General features: G+C 41.3%; 1 protein-coding gene across 1 annotated transcript in view; it reads right to left on the bottom strand.

Moving 5' to 3' along the window:
* The window catches only part of cdh13 (cadherin 13, H-cadherin (heart)), a 289,988-nt gene that overhangs the window by 218,529 nt on the left and 48,740 nt on the right, over positions 1-22,719 (bottom strand). Inside the window, 1 exon segment of the mRNA XM_051952057.1 lies at positions 10,553-10,666. Within this exon segment, the coding sequence (XP_051808017.1) occupies positions 10,553-10,666 (114 nt within the window).

Below are 22,719 nucleotides of genomic sequence, written 5' to 3'. Positions count from 1 at the left end.
GACACACAGGGAAGGAAGTTTGTGAGAACGGAGGAAGTAGAGATAATAAAGACACACAAACTTCAGCTGAAGAGTAAGTGAAGTGTCAGGAGAAGTTTAGACTGATTAGGAGACGTCTCTGTGGGGTTGGAGTGCGATAATCCAGTGTTCGTACACATGCACAGTCTGACGTACGGCATGCTGGCGAAGAAATGTGCACCCGGCGGTTTTTGTCTCCGCCGAGCTGGTCTCCCTCTGTGAGTGTGGGAGGACTGATGGGAGAATCTCACCTCTTTCCATCAGCTCTCATTACCAGCCGAGCAGACATGAAAGGCTGCGGGGCTGCTTGATGCTGCGGGAGGATGACAGGAGGTGTGGCGTCGCTCGACAACACCAAACACCTCAGAGCACAAAGACAACGAGCGCCCAAACAACGGTTCAGCAAACAGAGCCGGTGTGTTTGTGCGCTGCCAGTCTGTGTGTGTTAGAACCTTGGTAACGCCTCCCGCTGTCGGCGCTCTCATCGAGCTGTCAGGAGGGCAAGAAATGAAGAAGCATGAAAGGTACGCGCAAATATGTGCACAGACATCCAGGCGAAAAACTTATGTAACTTCTGTTTTCTTCTTTCGAAGCAAAGCGTGCCAAAGAAAATGTAAAGCTGATCCAAAGACAACATCACAAATGAGTATCATGGAAATGCTGTGGAAAGACACTCCCCATGTCCTTGGGCTTTTTGAGAGGGGATGAGGGGATGAGGGGATGAGGGGAGGGTTTCATCTCCAGAGTGAGAGCATGCAGCAGCATCCCTCAGCGGTGCTTCTCTCATCCCTATCAAGGTCATACAATGAGCTGCGAATGACAATCACTGACCATAAAAGGACTCCTGGGACCCGTCCAGTGTGTGTGTGTGTGTGTGTGTGTGTGTGTGTGTGTGTGTGTGTGTGTGTGTGTGTGTGTGTGTGTGTGTGTGCCAGGTTTGGACCAGCGCTCTGCCTGATTGTTCTTCCAGCCTGCTAATGAGAGGGACACGGCGAGGTGGACGCCAGTGAAGACACGGACGGCCAGAGTCCCTGACACACGGACGACGGGAAAACAATGGAGCTAATTAAATACTTTGATTGGTTAGTCGGGGGGGCTAATCACTACCCGTCAGCCACCGCGTCCCCAGCCAATCACAACAAACCCAACAGAGGAAACAATCAGGGGCGGGGAAGGGGGAAGAACCCTTGTTGGAGACAAGAAACAGAAAGACGAGGGTGTTATTAAGCATGGAGACGATGTTAAGAGGGTCGACTGGGAAATTCTGCTGTTGAAAAGCGGCTTGGGTTCACACAGCGCAGGTCGTCCTTGGCACATCTATAAGTAATTTTTCCATTGTTGTGACCGAGCAATATTTTATTCATGCAACCACAGACAATGGCTATCTGAGAAAACTGATGAATAATGAAAGCAGATTTTTATCAAAGACCATTTAACCTTAAAAATATAAGATCCCCTTTAAAATCACAAAAAAGGATGTAGTGGAAGAAAGTGAATACGAATAGGAAGTTTGACTTTAATGCCAGCAGCTATTAGAAGGACTCCGGGTGAGCGTGTTAGCATTCTTTAGCATCCTTTAGCATTCTTTAGCATCCTTTAGCATTCTTTAGCATCCTTTAGCATTCTTTAGCATTCTCAGGAAGCCGGATGAGCAATCACTTAGTCCTGCTTAAGCTCACACAAGGACAGCATCTCTTGGGCAGTTCAGACACGACAAATCTGTTTTTCATTGCCTCTCCTCGTTTTTTTTTTTTTCTCTAATCAAAATGGATTTCACATCTGCCGTGGAGGTCTGGGCATGAAGTGGAGTTAGCAGTTTGAACTCACCGCTGGCGAACATCCGCCACAAACGGTCGTGATTAACGCGCTCGAAAGACGGACAGGGAGGAGGGGAAATAAGGCAGGAACTTTCTGGCCTTCCTGAAACAATTAGGAGAATCAATTAGGCTAAATGACGAGGCCTGCGGGCGGCGTGCTTTCCTAATGATGGAACATTATCTCACCACATCCACTTCCTGCTCCAAAGCTCAGATGGAACTGGTGAAATAATAAAGTGATGGAGTTAAAAAACCTAAAAAAAAGACATGTAAAAGCTGATGCCAGACAGAGAGCAAGAAAACAGCATCCAGACTGACAGCCAGAGCCGATCAGGACGCACATGGCACTAAAACACGTCTGTTCTTACTGTATTAGCTGAAGCTGCAACCAGAAAGGACCTCATTCCTCCAACAAACACAACTTTATTGGAGCTGTCATGTCAAGTCAGACGTGCTGTGTTGATGTGTGAGCTGGACCCTGAGGTAAGGCAGAATAAACACAGGCTGAATAACTGACAGCTCTGCCACAGTGCAGACACTGAAGATGGCTTTACAGATTGAAATGTTTGAGACTTCATGTTGACACATCTGAGGCTTTTGTTTGTTATTTAATGAAGCTCCTCTCGCTGCGTTTTGTTGTTCCGATCAAGAATTTGCACTTCTTCTTGTGGGAATCGGCAAGTTTGCCTTAATGGACGTGAAATCAGTTTTGCGTCAGGCCCAGTTTTCAGTTAGGACCTCAGATTCTTACAAAATATCCCTCCTTTTTCTGTAATGACTTCTTCTGAGGCGGAGTGCAGGTGGTTGGAGCCGATCCAAGCATCCACCAGTCGGCTAACAGGTCAGCACTCAGTCACACACAACTTCTCACACCGATGAGCAATTAAAACATTCAGAAATAATCTAGCAGCATCTTTTTGGAGCTTGTACCAGAACGGGTGTACGTAGGCATGGAGAGACCTGGGGAGTCTCTGCAGGCTTTGAGGGTTTGAACCCTTTACCTCCTCACTAAGAGGAGATATTTAAAGCACATATTACTGAGCTAAGCAGCAACTCAGGTCTGATCTGGTGGGTTAAAGTTCACTTAAATGAAGTTATCTGAATCCTCAGGTATTAGTAAAGATGCACAGGACATACATAACACCTACAACCTGCTTAATCTGTTCTATCACTAAGAGGAGGAACTTCAAGCTTTCTGATTCTGATCTATTCATCCATAGAAACAGCAACAGGTGGATTACAGTTCACTTAAACTAAACCAAACCACAACCAAATGCTGTCATTTACATTTCTCTGAATCTTGATTTAATAAGGAATTTGCTCTACAACCTGCTAAATGTCCTTTACGTTAACTCTTCATGTAAATTGTTGCCTTTCTGATTCATGAAGAGGAACATTTTGCACTCATATCCGTAAGAAACAAACTTTATGATTGGTAGGTATGTCAGCATTTAATAAAAAATGTTCCAGATGTTGTTCTAGATCCTCCACTTTTGACAACATGTGACCTGAGCTGCTCTGTTTTTGGCTGCTTCAGACTTGCACTGGTAGGTTATTGGTATGGTTTTTATTTTTTGACCTCTTGCAATCGGCTGATGCTTTACCTTTTCTCTCTCGACCACCGTCTGTGTCTGCAGCTCGCTCGTTGTCAGAAACCACATAAAGGTCGGTTCAAATGGATCCTCCAGGTTTCAAGTTGCCACAGAAATGAAACTAAAGTGGAAATGGTTTCAGCTTGTGACTGGTTTAACAGTGGTGAAGTTGATGCCATCTTTTAAAGGTTTGTACTGATTCTATTCATCTGGTGTTACAGAGTGCAGTTTTCGGGTCGTTTTGTTTCGTCATCAACCCTGATTCACTAGATTTCATAAGATAGCCAGTTTTCATGACATTAGGAGAACCGCAGTTTGAAACATTATGGGGAAAATTATTAACGAGGTACGCTGAGTCTGATTTCAGTGTCACAAAGGTGGGCCTCGTTTTACCTGCCAGTCACCATGGTAACCTGAATTATGTTCTGTTCAGAGGTTTGGATTTAAATCAACTGGAAGAAGTTTCTCCCTTTAACCAAATCATTTTAGAATAATAATGTAGAATATGGTACATCTGTACTTTACTAAATGTACTGCATGAAGAGCTGTAGTTACAGTACCACCGTGTGCATTGTGTTGCCATGGTAACCTGTATGTAGCTGGTGATGCGGAATGCAAAGATGATTTCATGTTTGGTCCTGATTAGCTGTCAGGTCTGTTCACACTGCTGCTACTGCAGCTGACAGAACATGGATTATTCTACTGGTATTTATTACAGACAATATTCAACCAGAATCAAAAGCATTATTTTCATTTGGCCCAAAATTAATTTACATCCTGCATTATGGGACAGCGTCAGCCCTAAATGTGTTTAAACATATGGAGTTTAGCTTTGATGTTAGAAATAAACGGCTGCATTGATGGGAAAAATAAATATAATAATACACTTTCTCTACTAACATTACGCTCTTGCATCATTTGCAGCGGCAGCATTTTTCACCCTCATATTTTTTCTCTCTCTGTTCTAACAACCTGTTGACTGAAGTAGGTGTCACATGACTGTTTTATTCTGTGCAGAAGAAGTGTCATATGATGCCCTAAACAGCATCTTTAATGCAAATATGTACAGAGTTTGAAGCAGAAAGTGTGAGTAAACAAAGAAAGCTGATAACCACCTTTATGATACCTGTTATCTTTCACTGGAGTTTTACAAAGAAGACCTGACCAGGTCAGACTCTGCTAAATCTGAACCATGTGGTGGATTTGCTTTTCAACATCAAAGAAGTGTCCGTTTAAAATGATAAACTTATACTAAATCTAGTTTTAAATTAGCATTTTGTGCATTAAGTAACACTATAGCTTTTTCTCTCTCGTAAAAGAATCATTCCAGTGTCCTGTAGGGACAGATCGATTAGCGGCCTGGATGGTTACCGTGGTAACATTTGACATTTTTCAGATTATCGGTGTTTTTGTTGACTGATTATTGATCAATTAAATATGCTACTGCACCTGTCAGGACTCAGTGGTTTAAGAAATGTCTCTCAAGCAGCAAAAACTGAACAAGAAACAGAAACCACCAAGCAGGAAACAATGCTATGCTAACAGCTAGCTGATCAATCTTACATAAAGAAGAGCATCCTAATTTATTCACTTCTATTTTATATGTTCAGTTACAGTCAGAAGTATTGATGAAGAAGTCAAGTTATGAATACCAGGTTCTCTGCTATCACATGCTGTTTTACATCCACATGTCAGTTATCGACCTTTCTTCAGCACCAATGATCAGAATTGGCCCTGGAAAACCCACACTGATTGATCCCTAGTGTCCAGCATAGGAAACATGACTAAATATTTAGCTCGGTGCTACAGTAAATGCTGGTAAATCCATGTCACAGTGGTGGATGGATGGTTCTTCCCAGCAGGAGGCCTTTTATCACCCAGTGAGGATAACGCCCAAGTCACACTTAATTCCAGACAGAAGCAAAAAAGAAAGAAAGAAAAACTTAAAAGCTCTGGGAATAAACATTTAAGCTACTTGAGCTATGACTGATTTATCTTCCTGAGTACTTGAGTACTCTGAAGAATGGTCCTACCAGCGGCGACTGAAGTGGCGTGTGCTACGAGGACCATTTAGGCGTATCGCTTTGATCGCTCCAGCTGCTGTGTGAGATGTTGTGAGCTGTTTATGGGCCTCCAGGGGAGGGCCGGAGAGAGACCTCTGTATCAAAACAATTCCACAGCTAGCTGGAGATGTGACACAAACAACAAGGTTCTTCCCCTTCCCCTGTGAGCCCTGCTGACAGCCAAACCACCCTCAGCACTCCCACACATGTGCACACGATCATACATGTCAAACCGGAGCCCTCGTAATCTCAACTCTCCCCTCTGCTTCCCACCAGCTTATCTCCCGGAGAGAAGGAGGCGGCATTAGAAATGAAAGGCTGCCGTATGGAAACGGTAGGTTGTATAGGAAGAGGGGAAGCTATTGGTGTGGAAAATCAATTTGGCCAAGTGGTCACCATATAGCTCCTGTTGGGTAAAATAGCCCACATTAACCTGTCTCCTCATGCAAACCCTGAGTGAGGAGGTGGAGAGGAGGGATGGTCCACTGCATGCACAAGAAATTATTATGGACCCAAACTAATCTGCTGATTCCCATTCCCCTCCAAAGCAAGAAATTTGCATCACGGCGTCCTCAGAATATCCCCTAAGGGCTCCACACATGCAGCACCATCCCTCTCTACCGTCCTACTACATCCAGGCCCTCCACTGGCTGTCCAGGGGAGTCAACTCATTTCAGTTCAGGTTCCATATTCAGTCCAGTTTGATGTCAGGTGGGCCACAGCAGTAAAATCAGGACATGATAATCGATAATGACAACTCCATTTTTTCCTTTGTTTTTGTGCAAAGAAGCAACAGTCAGACAAAAAAAGACAAAAAACAACAAACACAAGACAAAATATTACAAAAGTGAGACACAAAACGACAAAAGCAACAAACAAAACAACAAAAGCAACAAACAAAATGACAAAAAATGACAAAAAACATCAAAAATAAGACAAAATATTACAAACGTGAGACACAAAACAACAAAAGCAACAAACAAAATGACAAAAAAGACAAAAAAACAACAAACACAAGACAAAATATTACAAAAGTGAGACACAAAACAACAAGAGCAACAAACAAATGACAAAAAATGCCACAGATGACACAAAAAACAAGAGACAAAAAATTAGACAAAAAAGTTAAAGTGACAAAAAATAGACAAATGACATAAACAAAACAAAAAATGACAAAAGCAAGAAACAAAACAACAAAAAATAGACTAACAACACAAGTGAGACAAAAAAAACACAAAATGACAAAAACAAGACAAAAAACACAAGCAAAACAAAAAGGAAACACAAAACGACAAAAACGAGAAACAATATGACAAAAACATGAGACAAATGACAAAAAATGACAAACAAGACAAGATATTACAAAAATGAGACACAAAATGGCAAAAGCAAGAGACAAAATGACAAAAAAGGTGACAAATGACATGAAACAAAACAAAAACGAGACAAAAAATTAGACAAAAAAGTTAAAGTGACAAAAAATGGACAAACGACACAAACAAGACAAAAATGAAAAAAGTGAGGAACAAAACAACAAAAAATAGACTAACAACACAAGTGAGACAAAAAAATACAAAATGACAAAAACGAGCAACAAAATTAAAAAACATAAGACAAATGACAAAAAATGACATAAACAAGACAAAATATTACAAAAAAGAGACACAAAATGACAAAAGAAATCATTTTATATTTATAGTTTTACGATGGCTGCACAGGGCCGTAGTGGTTAGCACTGTCGCCTTGCAGCAAGAAGACCCCCGGTTCAAATCCCGGCCTGGGCCTGGGATCTTGATCTGCTTCTCTCTCGGCTCACGGCAACCAGCCAGAGACTCACAGCTGATTGGCTGATTGATACACTTTCAAAATAAAAGCCCAAAGAGGTCATTAAACATGCTGGCTTTTCAAAAATAAAATGTACTTGCTGAAATTATACCTTATGTGTATTTGCAGCAGGACATTAAACGGCAAAAGCTGCACTGGCACACTCATGTTTTGTTTTATTTTAGAAGCACTTTTTTTCAATATTAATTTGGGTGAACTGGTTCTTTAAAGGGCTGCTCAGTGGAGTAGTGGTTAGCACTGTCACCTTGCAGCAAGAAGACCCCCGGTTCAAATCCCGGCCTGGGCCTGGGATCTTTCTGCATGGAGTTTGCATGTTCTCCCTGTGCATGCGTGGGTTTTCTCCGGGTACTCCGGCTTCCTCCCACAGTCCAAAAACATGCTGAGGTTAATTGGTTACTCTAAATTGTCCGTAGGTGTGAATGTGAGTGTGATTGTGTGTCTATATATGTAGCCCTGTGACAGACTGGTGACCTGTCCAGGGTGTCCCCTACCTTCACCCGAGTCAGCTGGGATAGACTCCAGCACCCCCCATGACCCTAGTGAGGATAAAGCGGTGTATAGAGGATGGATGGATAGTTTTACTAATTTACAATCTGCAGTTAATGTCTTCTCTGTAATTTTTCCACTTTGAGGGCCGGATTGGACCCTGTGGAGGACCACTGTTGGCCCACGGGCCTCATGTTGGACACCCCTGCTTTACAGGGACCATACTGAGTACAGTATTAGTATGAGCTGGAGGCCCAGGCTGTGGTCATGCTCTCCAGGGTACAATTATCTATTATGTGCAGAGCTCAGTATGGGATATCTTTTTATGTTCGTCTCAGCGGGCAGCCAGAGATGTGGATGATCTGTCAGTGCCCGGCCTTATCGAGAACAAAGCTGACTGACATGCAAAGATTCATCAAAGCTTTGCAGGATGGGGGGAGATAATTGTAGAACCCTGCGCTGGAGCCGGGATATACGGCTTCTTGCTGACCATCTGATCCGACAGGATTCAGGTGAAGCGATTTACCTGCTGCTCAGACCACTTATGACAAAGACAGCTGAAGTTCTTCTCTGCTCAGGGTTTCACCTCTAAAAACTAATCTCTGTGCATCAAAGCTACAGACTCAGAAGGTTTTTTTTTCATGCGAATAATCCCTTGCTGCACTAAAATAGCTGCAGTGTGATTTTACTACCACTAAAATATACAGATCTAAGAAGTCCTGCCTCTGTCTCCATTCATCCTCGTTAAAGGTGGAGCTCACCAACAACTCTGCTGAAAACACTAAAACTACACCATGATATGCAATGACAAGTTGTATTACTACAGTAATCAGTACGTGTTGGACCTGGAAACTGATTCTGAAGAACAATAGCGCTACAGAAAGCCCAACCCTGCAGGTTCCTGACGGTGACTCCATATCTAACCGCTGCAGGCTGAAGCTGTGTTTTTGTGACCGTCACTGCAAATCCATGCACCGATTGCTTATTTTGCTCATGATCTGTCTTCCAGCATGTAAAAAAGCACCAAACTGACATGAAGAAAAGGTAAGAAAAAAAGACAGATTTTTATCGAAGGGGGGCATGAATGGAAGAGAAACTTAAGAAGTTCCCAGGATGTAAGTACGTCTCCCACATTAATAATGAGATCTGTCAGGCCATTTTTAATGTTTTCAACAAGACTCAAGCTGGGAAAATAAAATCCCTCCATCAGTAATGAAACAATAAACTGAAATGAGCTAATTATTCCATTGTTATACAGCAGCATGCTTTGACATCATCTCTAGTGTTTGGTCATACTGCTTTCAGTCTCCACTGGGACTCCCAATGACAGCTGAAAACTTGAGATCATTCAAGACTTGAACTGGGTGTCAACGAGTGGTGCTAGTAATTAATGCAATTAGTTTTTCCCTTGTCAGAGTGTGAAGGAGCGGTGTGTTGGATTTGGAGGCGTCTAGCAGTGAGGTAGCAGACTGAAAGCAGCACAAAAAGCCTCCGTAGATCCAGCGGTTGGATTCTGTAAAAACATGGTAGCAAACTGCAGAAGAGGACCAAGTCGCTACATGAACACAACGGACTCGCTCTAAACTCAACAAACCACACTGATTACAAGTAATTATATGCTAACAAAAATATCATTCTGAATACTTTTTTCTACCACTGAGCCCTCTATAGTCTCCACTCTGGTCCTTTAGTACAACACAGAAAGAGCTTATTGGTTTGTTCAGTTTTTCTACTTCCTACTCAGTCTGAATTATGCAGTCCCTAACAAACCAAAACATGAAAGTTTTATTTCATTCTGCAGTTGGCTGCACACAATATCTGAGATGCTAATTTAAAACAAGAGCGTGTGTATTTGCCACGCTTTTCATTACCAAAAAAAAGATCTTAAAACAAATTAATCCTCATAATATTTGATTAAAAACTAGAAAATAAACTGAGATAAAAATGTAAATCACAGAAGAGAGGAAAATGTCCCCATATTTCAAAGCGTCTCTTCCTGAGCTGACTTCAAGTGTTCACTGATTTTACATTTAGCATTTTCCTATGGAATTAAAACAGTGTGGTTTAAAATCTACAAATCATAGTCTATCCTGAAACATGAACACTTATTAATAACTTAATGTTAATAACCTCAACATTAAACTAAGAAGCTTATCTAAAAATGAAGATGCTGATTTGTTGCTTCTTCTTGTTTATATCTCATCAGCTCTGTAGTTTATGAAAGCTTTGCTGTCATTTAACCTGTTATATATCGCAGCAATTCTTACAAACAAGCAAACACTTTATCACCAGATGAATCAAAGCAAAAAATAAATTAGTTCAGACCAAGAAGTTCTCACAGCATTTAGTTTTAGAATATTTTCTCCAACAGTTAGATTTCTCTCTTTATCCTCCTACAGCAATCAATTCTATCTTTCTCAATAAACTGTCTGTGAAGCTGTAACAGATTAGAAGGAACACCAAGCCCTTGTCTTTTCATCTAAATGAAACCATAGTTTAATATTCAAAAGTGGCCAAAGGGTCAGAAAAAAGTTTGAAAGTTGAATGCACATATTTAATGGTTTGGTTTGTATGCCGGCTGATTCTCTCTTCAGGGTGAACATTCTGAAGGCAAAACATCTGACTCATTTTATTATCTTGTTATGAAACAGTCTTTTTCCATTTTCAAATGAATGAATGCGTTTGGGAAATCAAGTCCAGCTGAGTGGATGATGGGACGGTTGTTTCTTACCTTGCCGATGATCCTGGGGAACGGAGGTCTCTGGTTCTCAGTAACGATCATCGGAGGGACCAGCAGGGATCTCTTGGATCTGTATGGCAGCTTCTGGCCCAGACCCAGGAGGTCCTGCAACCCAGAGGAGAGAAGTCATAGAGTTAAACAGAAATCATTACGTCTCACCCAGCTGTACGGCAACACCCTTTAAAGCTTCAAAAACCACTTGTTAGCATCTTTTCACATTGTAGCAGTAATGTGGTGACATTTTATTTTATTCTATTTGATCTTTTTTATCTGGTTTTATCAGATTTTATTTTCCTGATGTGCTCTGTCGTTGCTTTCTTTTAATCTGCTTTTATTTCTTATTTTAATGTTTTTTTTTTTACTGGAAAGCACTTTGGTCACCATGAGTGTTGAAAAGTGCTCTATAAATAAATCTTGATTGATTGATTGATTGATTGATTGATTGATCTTTTACCATCAACAATGCATAAACGCACACAGTGAGGGCTCAAGTTTGCACTGAAACAGAGAATAATGTTGACACCTCTTAGGATTGATGCCCAGTTCATTTTGTTGATGGAGACTGATAAATGCTATACAACGAAATGTGGTTCAACACCTGCTTCTGACACCGTACGCTTTACACATCTGGAGGAAAACGGGGAAAGTAGAGGATGTTCTCTGGACAAACATGAAAGAATAATGTCTGTGGCTCTCACTGCAGTCTCATTTTTCATTTTTTAATTCTTCATCCAGCCTCTGTGTTAAATAAGGACAAGAGAGAGGGAGAGGGGAAGACAAAGCAAAGCCAAAAGAGACGAGAAAAGGTGGTGTAAGTGAAGAAATGAGAGATGACAAGATTTTGGCGAAGCGACTGCATTGTTCAAACGTCAGGAAGAGAGGAGTCATTCCGAAATGTTCTTTTTGCTCTTGACAACACAATAGCATAATCTAATTTCATCGTTTACCCTCCTGCTGCTGTAAGCAGAGTGAAAAATGTTCCTTTCTCTGCTGCACTTTGGAATCACTGATACAATTAGAGGCCTTTCTGCTTGGCTGTTGATGGAAATAAAAGCCGTCACCGACACCAGGAACGGAAAGCTGGAGCTCTGGCTGCTAACGTGGAGGTGATGACCTACAGGGAGGACAGTCTGCTGACTGTCTGCACACCTGGACACGGGCCGAGGAGGACACACACACACACACACACACACACACACACAGTCTGCCATAAACACACAAATATGTTCACTAAATATGGATATTATACATGTTTATGGGATGAGTTGAGATCAGTTAAGATATGCTTTATTGTCCACAAAGGATAAATTGCCTTTGTAAAAACATTTCAACATATTCAGAATCAGAAATACTTTATTCATCCCTGAGGTGAAATTGCTTCAGTTACAGTTGCTCCCATTCGATACATAAGGAGAAAAATTTGTCCTAAAAATATTAACATAAGTAGAAAAATATTTCCCAAAAATACAAGAATAAGTAAAAAAAAAAATGTCCTAAAAGTATTACACATTATTGTGTTAACTGAAGAAGTGAAAAATAAGTTAGGTGCTTGAGTCCAGTAATGCTTTTATAGAGCGTCATGTCGCTCTTTGTGTACACCAGAACATAAAACCAGAAGAATAAATAAGAAGCCAGGACCCAGAGATCAACATGGAGATCAAATGGACACATTGAAGCTGCTGTTGGTCGAGCAGCAGGACAGACGTGGGAAGAAAGGACGGATAAAATGACTGTTGTTGACAGTATACAGTGAGGAATGTGTGAGTGTTCCTGCATGTTTAACAGCAACTTACTCATCTAACGTATTGAGAGAAGGGGATTCTTTCCTTCCAGTCACTTTTATTGCTCTTACTTACTGTGTATTGGAAACATCTCTGTCTGGTGATTCAGTCATCATGCATTAGGATGGTCACTCAGGATTATTGATTGAAACTAAACTTAGTGAACAAACTTTTCCTCAAACATTCTGTGCACACTTCTACATGCACCGCCACCATCCACTAAGATGGCAACAGCACACACAAAGTAGAATTATTGGCAACAGAATCTGTACAGTGCAGACTTTAAAGCAGTTTTTCTGCATCCAATCAACACACATGAGCTTCTCCTCCTCTGATGTCCTCTCTGTTCCATTCATGTGCATCTTGTTGTTGTTTTTTCCGCTGAACTACCGACCAGATGAGCATCCCGCTGAGGAAAAAGTGCATTTCCTATCTTCAAATTGCAGGCTAGTAAGTTAATTAGCTTGATTAGCTACTTAGCTAATTAGATAATTAGGCATCAGCTGAGCTCAAAAAAACATATTTGCAAATGTAATTTCAGTCTTTTTCAGATGCTAATGTGACCCTTGCGTTCATTACCACTGTCTGCCTGCGTGTTGTACGCCACTTCATTTCCTTTGTGTCTCTTCCTGAGCCAAAGCTCAGCCTGCCAGCAGCCGTCAGTCAAACACATGCAAACAGGCCTCCACCACAGGACTTAAAGAAGAGGGGGATTTCTGGCTTTATCCTGCTTTTTATTTGTCTGCAAAAAGCACGTGTGGAGACGTGTAAAATGAAGGGATGACAAACAATGACAGGAAAGGTGATTTTAGTTGTTCACATGAGGGCAGGTCAGGACAGAACGACAACAGCGTCAACCAAAGAAACAACACGGCAACAAGTCCGGCCATCGAGCCCCGCTTAAAATGACAACACATTTTCAATATGAAAGGGACAACACCGAGCGGAGGTTTTAGCGGTTTCATTTGCAATGCAGATCCTCTCATTTGCCCTTCATCTTTTACAGCCAGCCGTGTGACACTTTATTTACAATGTGCTCACGGTTGTGTTTGTGTGCTTTCTGTGGGGCTGTTTGCATGTCTACTGTTCACACTGCTGACAGGGAGCCTGGCACCATCTCACCCCTGTCAGGATGACGGAAGGAAAACAGGTAAGAGGGAAAAACGGAGCCGTTTGTTGGCAGAGATTCGCTTCTCATATCGCTAAAGCGCCGTCGCCCCTCCGCTAAGTTCAGAGAGAACACAATGAAAGAGTAATCACAAACACAACCCGACCAGAACACACCAAAGACACACCAAATGGCCACTCTTATCAAATCCACTGGGGGATGACCTTTGAAATGTCAGAGGCAGAAATCTAAAACTGGACCCGAAGCTGTTAAGCCCAACGCAGCTCTGAGAGATTATATGACCTATTTTGTGTCTAAAGAGCACAGGCAGTGGTGTGTGTATATTTATGTGAGCGGTTCACAAGCAACTTTATGGACTTTTAAGCACCGCCTGTAAAAAAAAAGATCTGGCCTGAGTCTGGAGAGCAGGGATGAGCGCATCAATCCCATCATGCTCAGGACTCAGCTGTGTGATATTTGTAAAGGAGAGTAAGAAGAGCTGGGAGGCAAACAGGCACCCTGAGGTATTTTTAGTGGCTGGTGAGAGGAGTTAGGGCTAAGATAAATCACACTGTCAGAGCTCAGATACAGTGGATATGGAGAGGGGAGTGATGCTTTGAAACCTATCAATGTTCTGCAGGTGGATCAGACGCAGCGACGTCGGGCTGCTTGAAGACGTTTGTCCTGTTGGCTGAGGAAGGCTCCCCACAGGTTTCCTCCCTTTCTTCCCTCTCACCTTTTACACCTGCCACTTTGCAGCTCTAACTCATTCTTTTCTCACACTTAGTGACGGCTTTTCTTCTCGGCTTCTCTCTTGGCAGTCTGCATGTGTGATGAATCGCGTTCCCACAGTTTGGTGACACCGTAAGAGAAGAGAGGCCGTGAATCTTTAATGTGTTCTGTTCATAAATTACTGCCGCGCCATCAGCCCTGATCCAGCCTTACAACATTTGCTTCCCTCTCCGTCTCTGTCTTTTAAATGATCATTAGGGGCATTTCACTTAGCTGGCTTGGAAGTGAGTGGTTTTAAAAAGATTCCACTGATCAGTCAGAGGTGACAGAAAAGGAGCAGATGTGTTTACATGCATTAAACAGCATTACAGTCTGCAAGTGCACAGAAAAATAAAATAGATGGAGTCTTTGTCACATGAGCTCAGAGCGACTGGAGGAAAGTCACGTCCTTGTCCATTCTGCCATATTCACCCTCACTGCTATATTGAGAAGTGTCATTACTCATTTCTGACAATGTGCTGGAGACCCGGTGAGAAATGGATCATATGGAGGCCAGTATCAGCCGGTGGTGACACGACTGTGCAGCTAGTCAGTGTGGAATAAACTCACGGATAAGCAGCTGGACCGGCCAATCAGTCAGCTCTGCTAATGCACAGTACAGCTCACTGCTGTTAGCGTCAGCAGAACGTATATGCAACCAAATACACTCACACAGCCGCCCCACAGCACAAGTGTTCCAGGCTTTGCTCTAGTATAATCAATGCACCATCAACATTTTTCATTTCAGTCCAGCAGAGTGTTGCAGTAAATTAATGACTGGATGTTTCAGCTCTTAACTGGCTGCTTTCTTTAAAGTGATTATGTTTGTAGAACCTCATCAGCAGAGAGTAGAAAGGATGTGTGCTGATACTGTAGAAATAACTGGAATTCTCATCGACTCCCATTGTATTGGAGCGTCTCTCTAACCTGCCCCTGAATCTGTATAACACACAGTCTGTGCACGGAAATAGTTCATAACAAGATGCTGCTTCACACGCTCAAAGAATGCTTTTAATCCGTCTTCTAGTTTTGGAGCTGTGACCGTTTGCTGGAGGGTCTAATCCTTGATCTGCTTCTCTCTCTGCTCACTGCAACCAGCCAGAGACTCACAGCTGATTGTCTTATTGATACACTTTCAAAATAAAAGCCCAAAGAGGTCATTAAACATGCTGGCTTTTCAAAAATAAAACGCACTTGCTGAAATTATACCTTATGTGTATTTGCAGCAGAACATTAAACGGCAAAAGCTGCACTGGCACACTCATGTTTTGTTTTATTTTAAAAGCACTTTTTTTCAATATTAATTTGGGTGAACTGGTTCTATAAAGGGCTGCACAGTGTGATAGTGGTTAGCACTGTCACCTTGCAGCAAGAAGATCCCCGGTTCAAATCCCGGCCTGGGCCTGGGATCTTTCTGCATGGAGTTTGCATGTTCTCCCTGTGCATGCGTGGGTTTTCTCCGGGTACTCCGGCTTCCTCCCACAGTCCAAAAACATGCTGAGGTTAATTGGTTACTCTAAACTGTCCGTAGGTGTGAATGTGAGTGTGATTGTGTGTCTGTATATGTAGCCCTGTGACAGACTGGTGACCTGTCCAGGGTGTCCCCTGCCTTCACCCGAGTCAGCTGGGATAGACTCCAGCACCCCCCATGACCCTAGTGAGGATAAAGCGGTGTATAGAGAATGGATGGATGGATGGATGGATGGATGGATGGATGGATGGATGGTCCTTTAAAGTGACCAGCAGAAGAGCTGCTGTCATTTTTTATCAATGTTCACCCCTGAAGTCCCTTAATGACCTAAAACCCATAACTAACGGTTATCAATAGTGAACCAGAACTGTGTCTCTGACTACATGACTTTCATTATTTTATTTAATAATCCCCAAACACTGAAAAGTTTGTCTAATCATAACTTTTGTAACTAGCATGTCTGTCGCAACCATTCTGCTGTCTGACTGAAATGAAAACATCTCAGTGATAAAACACTTGACATGGCAGCAGGAAGGTTTCAGACTTCAGTCAACAGATCAGACTTTTACTAAGAGTAATTTACAATAAGATGAAGACTCAACCTGAGGACAGCGGTTATGTAACGGATGACGTAACGGCAGCTTATGAACTGAAACAGACCAGAGCTGTGATTTACAGTCAGATCCTCATCCATCCTGTCTCCATGTCAGGGACAATTCATAATCAGAAACAGCTAATTAATGGAGTTGTGCCTCATGCATTAATAAGGACAACTCTCTGCCTTCAGAGATGATCATATGGATCTATGAATACACTAATACAGTATATGTATAAATATATAATAACTACTATGACTTTTGTGCCGTCTGTGATGTTTGTGAATGTTTGTTGGTGTTTGTTTGGGCAGATAAATACTGACAAGGGCGTGTCTTGTGCCAAAAGTAGGAGAATTGGTCATCCTGGCATGGTAGTATATCATTATTGAGCCTATTTAATATATATCTGTAATCATTTGATGCATTTTTCTCTATAACTTTAACAAACACTGTTCTATGTGTGCTTCAAGCGTATTTACATGTAAATTATACCTAATAAGACCAAAAAGGATCAGATTAGATGTTAGTCCTACAGCTTTACTCAACACTTCATGAACTACAAGAACATTTTTAAAATAAATACAAAAATAGAAATAAAAATAGTTAAACTCGACCACTAACAGCAGGCTACTGTACAAATTTAGTGTGAACTGAACAATAATAATAAATGAAACAATGATAACATTTTTACATATGTGTATTCAATTTATTACATTTCTAAAATGGATTTAATGTACTGAAATGTCTACAGTGTTTTCCTACATTGCTGCCTTTAATTAAATGTTCCCAATCCACAAAAAGAAATATTGCCTCCACTTCTATGTGGTTTTTGGTGTTTTAGTAGTTTATGTATTTTTAAATGTTAAATTGATCTGGGAGAACTCAATTTGATGTCATAAAGATGAAAGACATGTTGATGTTCATGGTTTATGTCTGCAAGTAACAAGCTAAGCATTTTGAAAGAAGATAAGGTTAGAATTTACAGGCCACTCCATTTACAGTTACAGTGCTATAGAACGACAGTACATAATTGGAGAGAATAATGAGATTTAAAAATACAACATCATAAGAGAAGAAGTCAGGGTGTCGAGCTCTACTCCACTGAAAGAGGTGGATCTTCAGCAGCGAGCTAAAGCTTCTACAGCGCCTCTCACATGGAAAAGTCAACTGTGAAACAGATTAGGATCTCCTCGATGTTTGATCCTGGATCTTAGAACATCTGGTTGCTTCACGTCTAACCGAGGTATGAAGATGCAAAAGTTCTGCTCAGTATGGTGGCTCCACAAATCAAACCTGAAACAAACAGGAAGTCCGTGGATGGAGGCCAGAACCAGAGTTGTGTCATCAGGCTTTCTTTTTCCTTTAAACCGACGAGCAGCTGTACTTTACACCGGCCGCTGACGAGACGACCGCTGAACGCCCACATCCACAGAATCACAGCAGTCTAAAAGCACCGTGATGAAAGCCTGATAAGTCTCTGAGGGAAACAGGACTTTACCTTGGCCTGAAGTTCTTTATTTTTAAAAACACTGCTTTTGACCACTGAGCTGATCCGTCTGTCGGAATTTATGGAGCTGTTAAAAAGGCCTTCAAGTTTGTTTTTGTTACAAAAAAGTGATTATATGAAGCCAAAAGGCCAAAAGTTCCATCAGAGTCATTTACAAAGTCTCCAAACATAATAATCAGCAACTCCTGCCAATGTTCTGATGCTGTTAGTCCGTAAAGCTGATTTTTTCAGCTAACAAGAGCAAAATACTAGGTCTTTTGATCATTAACACCATTTCCCCCCCATTTCTTCTTGTTAAAACCATTTATTAATGATGCCTTTGTCATAAAGTCCTCCAGTGATTCCCTGGGCTTCCATCCAAGTCAAACTTTTCTCTTTTCTTCAGTTGGTGCACAACTAAAACTGAATCACTTCAGCATCATTTTCATCATGCAATTTTAGCTTCCCAACTTCATCTGCCACCGAATGTTAGAATTTATTCCAGTTTTTGAACAGTTTCCTCCTTATTCCACTGACCTTTCAGGACGCTGTGAGCCTGACGGAGCCTAACCAGTCGAACACACAGTTTAAAGGTAGAATCACACAAAATAGTTTCTACATAATATGTCTCCATCCCGTGAGGGGAATTACATGAAATTAAATCTGATAAATTACCCTCGAGTGCACTCCACAACTGAGAGACAAAACCAACACGGAGACATTTAGCTTTAAAATTAAAACTTAAGAGTTTGTGAATTATCATGATGGTCAGCTTGGGTTTGTTTGTTCCCTCTTCAGCTCTCACTCCCACACTTTAAAGCCAACAAAATAAATGTTGGTGGATATATATAAACCACTCCAGCAAAAAGATGGAGAGTGAAGAGGAAGTAATGTAAAACAGACAGACAAAGGCTGTAAAGAGAATTAACGAATGACAGCGACGGAACAAGCTGAGGAGAGACAGCGTGAGTGGGACGCAGACGGAGAAAAGGAAGATTATTTGTGTTGTGCTGTATAATGTAAGCTGTTGTGCTGTGGTTGCAAGATGTCACATCTTAGTCATCCCCAGAAAGCCGCACTGAACGCTGAAAGCTCGGTGAGAGAAAATCTATTTGCCATTGCTGGATGAGGATTTTGCACAGGATGCAATATTTCATTTCATTCGGCGCACGAAGAATGGATGAAACATAACAAAAGCAAAATAAATAGGCTTTTGGACTCAGATTATTTTGCCTCTTATCAGCTGTTACATTTGAATGGTGCCTGTTTATGCCCCTGAAGGCGAGAAAATGTTCTGCATAACTGACGTTCTGCATAACTGTTGTTCTGCGCAACACAACCAAAACAACAAGGAATAATACGCACAAAAAATCCATATCTTGGAGCATGCATTTGTTAAATTGAAATGCATTCTTCCATTAATTCACATATTGATCGGTTGCAAAAAAAGGGGGAATAAATTACTCATTGAATTCAGAGTTTTGCTCATAATGGGAATCATTCATCAGCCTCTTCTCTCCCCCTGGGCCTGTTACACCAAACTATGGCGCCACGCACTGATGAATTAAAAACTGATTCTCTCCACCTTCGCTCCCAGAGCTTATCAATTATCACCAGTCAATATTTTCTGCCACTGTTTCATTTGTTATGCCAATAAATTCACCTTGGAACGTTTCCGCTGCGCATTAGACAGGAAACAAAAGGGAAGGTTTGGACAAATAAAAAAAATCCAACTTTAACAGGAGCAGAACAAAGAGATTTGATTATGAAAAAGAGACACCTACTCTGTGGGGGGGCGATAATAGAAAAAACAGGGAAGAGGCATGGAGACGGCACTATGTGGGGTTTAAAGCTCAGCATCCGGTCGATGCTGTTAGCGGAGTCGAACCCCTTTCTTATTGAAAGAAGCTTTCTAAACATGTCAGAGTTAGCTGCAGTCTTCAGAAGCTGCTGCCGCTCTGAACACGTGTTTGATGAGAGCGTAGGGGGACGACAGGATATGGCAGCCCGATCTCACGAGGATTCGTGAAACTGTCACGTAAATTTTTGTTTCGGTTTCGTGCGCACCAACACGATTTCGTCATGTTTTTCGTGCCGCTCACAACGAAATGCACACCAATGTATTTTAAACGGCGGACTTTTCGTGCCACTCAGAACGTATTTCAAATGAATGGGTATATTATATTTTTAATGTAAAAGCGTTGCGAATCCAACGCTATATTTTGCATTACATCATCCCTAACCATAACCCAGTGGTACACTTACTAATTTGCATAGGAATTTAAAGAATGTCCAAAGGCTGCAAACGCGATTCTAAGAATGTCCGACAGCTGCAAACGCGATTACACAAACACTATATGCCGATGGACAGCTTAGATTGTCATGAATCCGCCGGTATAAACCACTTTCAGATGTGATTACCACAGCGGGTTTCGTTGTGAGCAACACGAAAAACATTTTGTTGTGAGCGGCACGAAAAACGTGATGAAATCGTGTTGGTGCGCACGAAACCGAAACAAAAATTTACGTGACAGTTTCACGAATCCTCGTGAGACCGGGTTGGATATGGACACAGAAACCAACAATAGACTTTCTGATGATGAGTCCCAGAGCTTGAGGAGCTTCAGCAGATTAATTGATAGTGAAATAATGAGAGCTTTTAACCGCCATGTCTCACAAGAGAACTCTCCCTCTGCCTGGCGTTTCTGTTCTGCTTTTTAAAATTCATCTTTGTTCCTTTCTCTACCCTTTGCCTAATTTGTGCAGTTTGTAACGATGTGTGCTCTGCAATTAACAGCCGAGTTACTCTACTTTAGGACACATAGAGACATTAAAGCATCTGTCCAGAGGAAAGATAAAATAGTTAATTGGATGTATCAAGTTTCCCTGATACGGTTTAATGAAATTTACAGCAGAAAAAAAAAAATGAAAAAGGCTAATAATTTGGAGCATGTTCCAGGAGTGGACTGCCATTGGGAAGCTAAAGATGCTGTATGCCGATGCAGAGATAGTCAGTAGGTCATCTTAGCTGATGAAATCCATCATAGATTTAAAAACAGGGACATTAAAACAATAATCCAGTCACTATTCAACTCCTGACGTCCATGTCTTCGAGTTTTCATCAAATATTTGTTGGGATATTGTTCACTTACAGTGAATCTGTATTCAACCAATAAGTTTCTTTTGGTTGGAGCTGACAAACAAATGACCAAAAACACTAAGACACTGTGTTAGAGGTGCTAATGGAACTGAGTAATAAAACCATCAGAAGTGAAAGCATCTAGCACCCATTCCATGCATCTAAAGAGGAATCCTGCGGCTGACGGTCCACAGAAGATGCCAAACAAAGAGAAGTGCTTTGTGGGCTGATGCTGCGGCTAAGATGCTCCGGATTTATTTAAGCCGTCTGCAGGTAATGATGAGTTCACTGGTGAAATATCAGAGAGGAGAAGAGAGCAGGGAGCAGCTGCTTTGTCATGCTATGAGCCACCTAAATAAACCAACCAAGTGGTTTATTTTGGGATGAACACTCAAACATCCAAAGAATCAGGTGAACACTGAAGGAACACTGTTGAAAGCTTGACTGAAATCAGAGCAAAAAAAATCACTCGTGATCAGGCTGGATCACTAATTTCAAGGTTTTTTTTTGTTGCTGCATGACAAGAAGTGGAGTGAATGTAAAGTATGTCGCAATATTTTAATAATTATGACGGTAAAAACAGGTATTTAAGTCAAACTAGCTGTCAGCTGATCACTAATAATCCAACTTGGAGTCCTCTGGACGAAAGTTTTAGAGTTTTTCTGTCAGAATTTTCCATTTGAATCTCACACAAACAACACAAATGAAAAGATTGTTTGCTTTTTTTAATCAAGGATTTGTTGACTGACAAACACTTTGTTAGTTTGAATTCTGTGTACCAAATCAAGGCTACATGACAGAAAATCCCAAACATTTTATTCTGTTTCCAGTCTCTCCTCTCAAATGTTTCAGTAGTTTTTTGTTTTCCAGCACCTCTCGGAGGGTTAAATGCTGTGTCCTGCTGTATTTCTGGAGTCTTGGCCATCGTTCCTCAGTAATAATAACACTCTATTGTGTTTGATCCTCCAACCATGTTTGATCTTTTTTTTTGTCAGGCTCCATTGTCGTGATACCACGATGTTCCCAGACCTCAACAAGTGCTTCAGTCAGTACAATGGGATCATCTTTAGACACGCGAGCATCTCAAGCATCTCTGAGGCTCAGCAGAGTTATGAATGCTCAGCAGGACACCGTACAGAGCTGACAATGAAAATGTTACATGCTGATGCTAACCAGGAGAAACGCTGATCACAGTCTTAGTTTAAAACATCAGAAGGCAAGAAAAAGCACAAAGAAGAGCTGAGAACGACTGGAACGTCTGCTCTTATTTTTGCAAAAGATCACGATTAATCTTGTGGTGGACATGTAAGTACCCAAGCTTATGGAAATCCTTTCAATGAAGATGTCAAACCTTTAAGATAGTCACTTAAAAAGCAAAGTGTTAGCTTCATGGCTGCGCTACATGCGATGATGATGACAATCATTCATACATCAGTCACTCCTGAAGACTATGGCTGCAAAAGTCCACATAAATCCATCAGGTATTTCAGAGGATGTCAATATTATTCATACCTTTTTTATTTATAGTTCATTTGTATTTGACCAATGACCTCCTTTTGGTTGAAACTGATAAAAAAGACAAAAAAACCACACAGCATTGTTAGAGAGGCGAAGGATCTATCTCTATGTTTTGTTTTTACTTTGTTTGTAAAACTGCCATGTCTGAAATTATTCAAACTGTTGCCAACCTTTGAGAAATACAAACACATTCCTAATGCTTCCGGTAATTTCTGCCATGTTCTACCACATTCTCGTACACAATGAATTTAGAACAGCTGATCTCCACTCACTCACTGTTCAACTAAA

Source organism: Acanthochromis polyacanthus, chromosome 8, assembly GCF_021347895.1.
Source record: "Acanthochromis polyacanthus isolate Apoly-LR-REF ecotype Palm Island chromosome 8, KAUST_Apoly_ChrSc, whole genome shotgun sequence".
In the NCBI taxonomy this organism is placed as follows: domain Eukaryota; kingdom Metazoa; phylum Chordata; class Actinopteri; family Pomacentridae; genus Acanthochromis; species Acanthochromis polyacanthus.
This window is presented reverse-complemented; position numbering and strand designations above follow the sequence as displayed.